This window comes from Pundamilia nyererei, unplaced genomic scaffold, assembly GCF_000239375.1.
Source record: "Pundamilia nyererei isolate P.nyererei 1_Seehausen unplaced genomic scaffold, PunNye1.0 scaffold00350, whole genome shotgun sequence".
NCBI classification, from domain to species: Eukaryota; Metazoa; Chordata; class Actinopteri; order Cichliformes; family Cichlidae; genus Pundamilia; species Pundamilia nyererei.
In genome coordinates, this window is record NW_005187751.1 from 393784 (window position 1) to 401674 (window position 7891).

Sequence of the window (7891 nt, forward strand, 5' to 3'; positions counted from 1 at the left end):
AGAGGGAGCAATCAGGGAATGGGTAACAGGAGGGAAACACAGCTGGGGCAAATCAGGCCTAACGAGACAAGAGGAAGCAAAACCAGACACATTAACATCACACATGGACTTTCAAAGTAAAACAGGAAACATAACAGACTCACAGGCAGGCACTAAAACAAAGGGAACAGAGACACTAACTGGATGTGGGGATACAGCAGAAAGGGGAGACAGCAACATGGAACCCAGACAGAAAACCAGAACACTAAAACTCAACCAAACCCCACCCAGAGAACCTAAACTAAGAATAATCCTAAAACCCATAAAGCAAAGCTAGAATATAATGAAATAACAAAATCAAAGAACCAAAAACACAAAACACTGGGTCTACGACCCAGGGACCCTAACATAAGGGATGAAGGTAAAACATTTTTAGACATTTTTTATAGCGCTGCTTGATGTCAAATCCAATTTCACCCAGTAAATAGCAGGCACTGAATGAAATTTAGGCCATTTATTTTAAAACAAACACACTAAAAAAAAAAAAAAAATTATATATATTATTATAATCTTTGGCCGCCATAAATAAAATGTTAATTTTCGTAATCCATCACTTTGTATTAACCTGGGTTACACTCCTCCACAGAGAAGCAGGAATTCACCATAAAAAGTGGTTTTCTAGATAATGCAGTTTTAAAATAACTGGAAAAAAACATCTAAAATGAATGATGAGGTGGGAAGTGTTTGATGAACTGACCCATTCAGAATAACCTTTGCTGCTAATGATAAACGAACCCTGGACTACACACAGAGGCATAATTGTGTAGGCAGTGTTAACAGATAGTGGTGTAATCAGTCAATTATAGCCCTGACTGACATGTATCAACAACCACTGGGTGGATGTTTCTCAAGTCAGCCCAGTGTGATCCTTTGACTCTTATGCAGCACCAGCATCGGGTCAAAATCATAACTTATGCAGCTGTTTTGACATTTTTCTCGCTGCTGTGCCGCTACACATCCGCCCAGCTGTTAACTACTAATGACTGCTTTGTATACGGCTGGTGAGTTTAATGTGCGCTAATGCATCATATTTAATATGAAGTGTGCATGAATTTTAAATGAATAACTAGTCTGAAGAGTGTGACACAAGCACGTGTAGCTACTAGATTAATGGAGTGGAATAAAAAAAGTAGAAGGCTTCTCTATAGTATGATGCTCATGTAGCACTGCTGTAATATCCATGTATTATTATTATTAAATAAAAGATATAGATATGATTAACCCTGCTACAGAATATAATTCTATAATTGACCTTTGAATTAGGTCAGCAACCAGAATGACTACTTAAAACTGACTAGACAAAGAAAATGACAAATTTGTGATTTTGTGGCATAAAAAATAACAAGCAGTGATCGCCATTGGTGCAATATGTGCAAAGTGTAAGGTTTAGGCTTGTGTGTGTGTGTGTATCCTTGCATGCATACTTGCTGGTGTTCATACCTGCTTGTGTTTTTTTTGCAAGAGAGAAGGGGGGGAGAACAGGTAGACAGCTTTCCACATTGACCTATTTTCTCAGTCAGACGCTCCCAAGGGTGGCCAGCTTCTTTTCTCTTCTCTCTGTCTCCTGAGACGAGAGTAGGGAGAGGAAGGAGGTGCACAGGAAGGTAGAAAGGAGGTTATATGAGAGGGAGGGTTACAGGCTGCAGTTCAGAGAGGGAGATGAGTCCAAAGAAATGAGACAGAAATAGAGATGGAGAAGCTACCGAGGTAAATGGCATGTTTGGTTTTTATCTGATGACTTTATCTCGCAGCAACAAGAAGCTCTCAAACCACAAGGGGATGTGCAGATTGTCAAAATTAAGACATAACCACATACTGTAGGAACAGTTAGGCGTTTATATTTATTTATTTATTGCGATTTTAAATGTACTACATCTACGTGGATTTTTAAGATGTCTTGCTTTGATTCTCTGACTGCCTCACTTCTTCCTCGCATCATATCACTGCTATCTGTTTTTTTTATTTGCCCCATTCTTCTATCTCTCCTTCATCTCCTCCTCCTTTGCTTCCTCTTTTGTTTCTCTTTGTCCATTAGGAAGCACTCAGGACTGATGGTTTGGTTTAAATTGACATATAAAGTGATTAGGCAGTGGATGCATTTCTGATTGCTCTGTGCTTTTTCAATGGGCCAGGATGCTTTGCCACCACTGCAGTATGAACTCATTCAACCACACCACACAACTGAGACACTTTTACTATACAAAGAAACCATACTGGTTTTACCCAGTAACAATAAATAACCAGTATGTCAGAGTTCCTTTAAAGGTACAGTCAGCAATTTTTTTCAGGTTATTTCATAATTTAAAAAACACAGTACATAAATTAGTCATCTTCCAAGAAATTGATGCGTTTTCATAGGTTATTTTATGGAAAGTGCCATGTTCCCTCCAGTCAACCTACAACTGACAGGTTATACAATACCAGCCAGTTATACAGTAAGCTAACAATATGCCTGATAATATTTGGATAGAGCGTCCTTAAAATCGCACTTTCTCCTTGATTATATTCTCACATCCTATAATAGTTTATTCACTAAGCATCAGAGTCCAACAAAGTTATATCGACTTCCAAGAAAGTTTCATTAATACCAGCTAGCAGCAGGTAACAGATGCTAACAGAGGCTAACATATGCTAACAGAGGCTAATTGTTTTAAGTCACTTCTTAAAATCCACTTGTTTTGATTGGCCACAGTGTTTGACTGAGAGTTGTTTTTGTATTGTATAATGTACAATGTTAAGTACTATTCTAAAGTGCTTTATAACTAAAAGTTAGCTTGGTTTGGCTAACTATGGCAAAAACAGCAGCACCTGCTGACAGAAAAGTTCTCAACAACTCACCTCAATATTATTGTCATTTGTCAGAAGTGAGCTGCGCTGACTCTTTGACTTCTTTCACAAACTTTTACAGCATCCTCCGAAATAAACAGACATAGACGCTTCTAGCACTGATAGCTGAGGTAAACGGTGGACTGACAGCCTTTCACAGATAGTGGCAAAACTTAGCTTTGCTAAATACACTCAGAGATTTTATGGTGACTCTGGGGTTATAGTGTTAAATATTGCAAAATCATTAATGGATTATATATGTGTTTTTTATTCCATGATTTATTAAAATATGTTGAAATATAGCATGTAAAAAAGTAGCGAAGCACTCTAACCAGCTGTGTCCGTGATGGGGCACATCTTTTTGGTTTTGGCTGCCAAAAACATGTTTGTCCTACATCAGCTACCATAGCTAGGATTATGTGCTTCAATTGGGAGGGACAATCTGCAATCTACTAACATCTCAAGGGGAAAATGTTATGCACTATAACTTTAAGCACATTTTCTTTTTAAATTTACTCATTCCGATTTAGCAGAAAACATGAGAAGACAATTCTGGGAATTCACTGGCATCCCTCTTTAAACAATTATATCATGGTGGTCATATTATGGTGCAATTCTCCAGTTGCTGTGTAAGTCAGTAAGCTACATTTCTGGATATGTAAGAAGCAATAAGAGGGTGACCCTTCTAGTCATTTTACATGTGGAGTGAGTGATGTCATACATGTCATGTGGTCCATTAGGGATGTTTTATTGTTTCTTTGTTGTTGATTGTGCAGGAGACCTGATCGCTCTGAAGGAGAAGAGCTTCTCCTTACAGGAGGGAGTGAAATACAGACTAAAGATACACTTCAAGGTAAGTTGGAAAGATACAGTCACACAGGATATATTAAGGATGGCGAGCCTTAGTGTGGGTTACTGTGTGTGTGTGTGTGTGTGTGTGTGTGAGAGAGAGAGAGGGGTGGAAACAAACAGATGGGAAGGTATCTACTGGAAGTGATTAAGAGGTGGAAAGGGAGACACAGTGCTGAGTAAGCCACCACGTGCTATAAAATCAAACCACCAAAATCAAAGCAGACCATTATCTTTTTTTAATGGGCTTTTTCAGTGCTGCTTAATTTTATAGTGCTTGTAAAGCTTCATGCTGGAGATGAAACCCTTTTAATGCTGTGGAAATAAGACTCGGTGGGAGTTTTCACGTTATCAGCTGTCTTTGTTACGTGAACACTGAGAGGCCAAGGGCAGAACTGCAGAATATGGCAGTTTGCACCAAGACGTTTTTATACAGCCAGCTCACTGGAAGAGTCTGTCCATCTTGATTCTTTGCTGGCGGTGGATTAGAGGTCACTTAGGTGGAGCCATTGGAGGAGCACACTAAAGGTTGTGATCCACTCTGACACACTGAGGCTCAAAGGAAGGATACACACAATAATTTCTCAGGGAAGATTTGTCAGTTTCTTTTTCTCCGGAGCCCTTTCATTAGCTTCCTTTCTGTCACTGCACTGTGCTACACATTTAATGCTTTTGGGGGATTTTCCACTTCAACAAACTCTTCCAGTTTCATGTTTTTTTTCTGGGCTTTTATCTCTCTTGAACTATTTTCTCTTCTAACTGCATTAGCTGAATGTTCCTCTTTGTGGAAGCCCATTATGGTTTACCCAGACATATATGACACTAACAGCTCCATTTTCATATGTTTCCATCATATAAACCACATTTGAAGACATGCATCAGTCTCATAGTGACCTCTCCTCAGTTTTACTCTAATGCACAAAGACTATCAATACATATTGTAAGTCTTTTTGATTTATAATTTGTCTTTGCAAAGGGACAAGGTATCTGTCAGCCACAGTACAGGATACAGTGAGAACACTGTGTTCAAAGGATATCGTGCACAACTGACTACATCTCGTACTGTAAAATTATAAGGAGACAGAAACAGGTAGGGTAATTTTCCACAGCTGTCACTTCTCACACTGTGGGAAATTGTCCACTTCAGTAGCTTTTGTACTACTGGAAGTCCTCTGTGTGGTTTAGTGGAGGCAGCACACATAACCAAAATATTCTCCCACTGGCGCCTTCACACAGGTTTTGTGCTAGATAGCCGGCAGGCTAAGTTCGGAGTTGTGGTGTATGTGTGAAAGTGACTTTAATGATTGTGTTGATGTTGTAAATTTCCCTGAAAGGATAACGTTGCTATAAATGCTGCAAATGAACGTTAAATTTTTATTTGAATGTGTTTCCGTATTGCCAAGTGCATGCAGAGCTTTTTTTCTATATGTAAATGTAAAGAAAAAAGTAAATATCTAGTTAGTTATGTTTGCTCATCATGACACCAGTAACAACCCAAATTCCTCCTAGTTTATTTGTTATATTAATAAGCCTGATGATAGCAGTGATTTAATTCAATTCCTTTCCTCTGTCTCTTGTAATAATGTTCCTTTAATCATTCAAATGCTACCCCGCCCAGCCTCCACACTCTCCTCTCCTCTTCCCAGCAGCATCATCCTTTCCTGCCTTTCTCTTGCCTCACTTCCCTGTTCTCTTCTTTTTCACTTCATGCTCTGCCATCCACACTTCCTCACACCTCTCTTCCTTCTTTTCTCTGTTACAAATAAACCCCTCAACGTTTAGCTGTCACATTCACAATAAACACCTGAGGTGATGAAAATGTTTTTGAAACCAAGTGAATTCCCCAGAGGGTAACTTCATTAATTATTTGCCACAGAAATAAGAAAAGGTCAGAACTCAATTGTAGTTTAGCTGAACTTCCCTTGAGTCAGTAGGGATAGTAGTTTATCGCATTTTTGAAATTCGGTGGAGCTGATTGTAAGACAACCAGGAGCCAGCTCATCTATAACCCTGCGTAGGTCTCATTGTCTGAGAGTGCGGGGAATACTATTGACCTGGAGATGAAAGCTAAACATTGCTGTTATGATACAGAAGTAATTTGAATGAATCACCAGGAGCGAGTCACCCTATCACCTGGATCTTTATTGAAAAGCAAAGAGTAGGTAAGCCTAGAAAATAGGTCAGTGTGTGTCTAAGTGTGAATGTGTGGAAGTACTGGGCTTGAGGAAGGACCCAAGAGACCTTGCCCTGAAGGAAAAGGTAGAGGTGGGTAGAATAGCCAAACAGCTCAGGGAATGAGCAGCTCAGCTGTGCTGCGAGGACACCTGCTGGGCAAAGATTATCACTGCAGTTTGCTGTTACATTTAACGATGGTTTACTTCATTGATTGAATGTTTAAGGTCCCACAGACCTTATGTGTGTGTAAGGGTATGTGTAGAAATAATGACAATCCCAGAATGTCTCTCTTTTTTCCTTGAGACTAGTATTTTTTTCTCACCTCATTAAAATGTAATGAATAAAGTGAAACTTATAACCCATTTTGTGAAATGGATAAAATACAAGCTAATCAACACAAATCTGCTTAAAAAAAACTACTTATGGGCTACTTATGAAAAAATTTATTTAATTTGCCAAAAGGATGCTGGATAGCAGTAAATATCCAGTAGCAGAAGCACTGTAATGATGGATGTATTGACTGAGGAAGGATGCTGCTACATATTACACGAAGCTGTTTTTTCCAGCTGTGGTCTCATCTGAATAAAAGGTAATTGTGTTTTAAGGCATTTTGCATAGTGAGTGATGAGCAATTGTAGTATCTCTGTTTGTGTCCCATGTTAGAAGATCTGGACTAAATTAATCCACATAAGATTACAAATCTCAGATATGTACATTTTGTTTACGTGTCTGGTATTTTTTCTTTAATTACTTCATTTTCCTTTTGTACATAAAAATGTGTTTCCATTAATGTAGCAAAGATATCCTTACGGTTGTGTGGAGATTTCTTTTTTACATCGGTTTATGCTGCATTATGCATTATGTGAATTAGACACTCTCACTTACCTTTTGCTCACTGAGTCAGTGTGAACTGATTTCTTTTTTGGGGGTGGGGGCAGCCTGGAAAGAGGAAATCACAAATTAATGAACATGTTTGAAACGATGTGTGTCTGCAGGTGAACAGAGAAATCGTTTCTGGCCTGAAGTACCGTCAAGTGACCTACAGAAAAGGAGTGAGAAGTAAGTTCAGTCATGAAAAAAAGTGCTGGAACACACGTCTTAACCTTTGAATCCAAGTTAAGAGGTGGATCCTATTGCCACAGGTGTGTAAAATCAAGCATCTAGCCATGCAGTCTGCCTTTACAAACATTTCTGAAAAATGGGTAATTCTAAAGGGCTCACTTAATTCAAGCATGGTGCACCAAGTCAGTTCATTAAATTCTATCCCTCCTAAATATGTGACGATCATCTAAAGTGGTATTATTGCAAAGTGGAACCATTAAGTAACCATAGCAACTCAGCCACAAAGTGTCAGACTATGTAGAGTTAATGATGGGGGTAACCAACACGCTGATGACTCAGCGACTGCAGAGATCCAAACCTCCCCGGGCATTAACATCAGCACAAAAACTTTGTGCAGGGAGCTTCATGGCTGAGCAGCTTCTGCATATTGTCCATATATTGTGTTTGAATGCAACTAAACATCAACAAAGACACTGAACATCAGTCAGTGAAATGGACTTGTGTTTCTATTTTTTATGAACAAAATATTGTATGTCACATACATATTGTACAAAAATAAAAGTACAGAAGGGTGAAAATGGCACCTTTGAAATGTTTGCAGTGAATGCACAGATAGATTGTTAGAATCAGAGAAAAGGTTGTTAGAGAGCTACATGCTCTGTTTGCGTCTCTTCACAGTGAACAAGGCGGTGTACATGGTAGGAAGTTACGGCCCACGCGCAGGGGAGCAGGAGTTTCTTTGCCCGATCGATGAGGCAACTAAAGGCGTGATGTCCCGTGGCCAGTATCAGATCAAGTCCTGCTTCACTGATGATGACAAGAACGTCTACTTATCCTGGGAGTGGAACCTCAATATCAGCAAGGACTGGAATTAATCGTTTGGGAGTGTGTGTGTGTGTGTGTGTGTGTGTGTGTGTGTGTGTGTGTGTGTGTGTGTGTG

The 7891-nt window shown here is 39.2% G+C and overlaps 1 protein-coding gene across 1 annotated transcript in view; it reads left to right on the forward strand.

Annotated features, from left to right (window-relative positions):
* The window catches only part of arhgdig (Rho GDP dissociation inhibitor (GDI) gamma), a 29423-nt gene extending 21545 nt beyond the window's left edge, over nt 1–7878 (forward strand). Inside the window, exons 4-6 of the mRNA XM_005752267.1 lie at nt 3642–3718; nt 6885–6948; nt 7630–7878. Of these exons, the coding sequence (XP_005752324.1) occupies nt 3642–3718; nt 6885–6948; nt 7630–7826 (338 nt within the window). The 3' untranslated portion in view covers nt 7827–7878. The remainder of the gene's footprint in view (nt 1–3641; nt 3719–6884; nt 6949–7629) is intronic.
* The last annotated feature ends 13 nt before the right edge of the window (nt 7879–7891 follow it).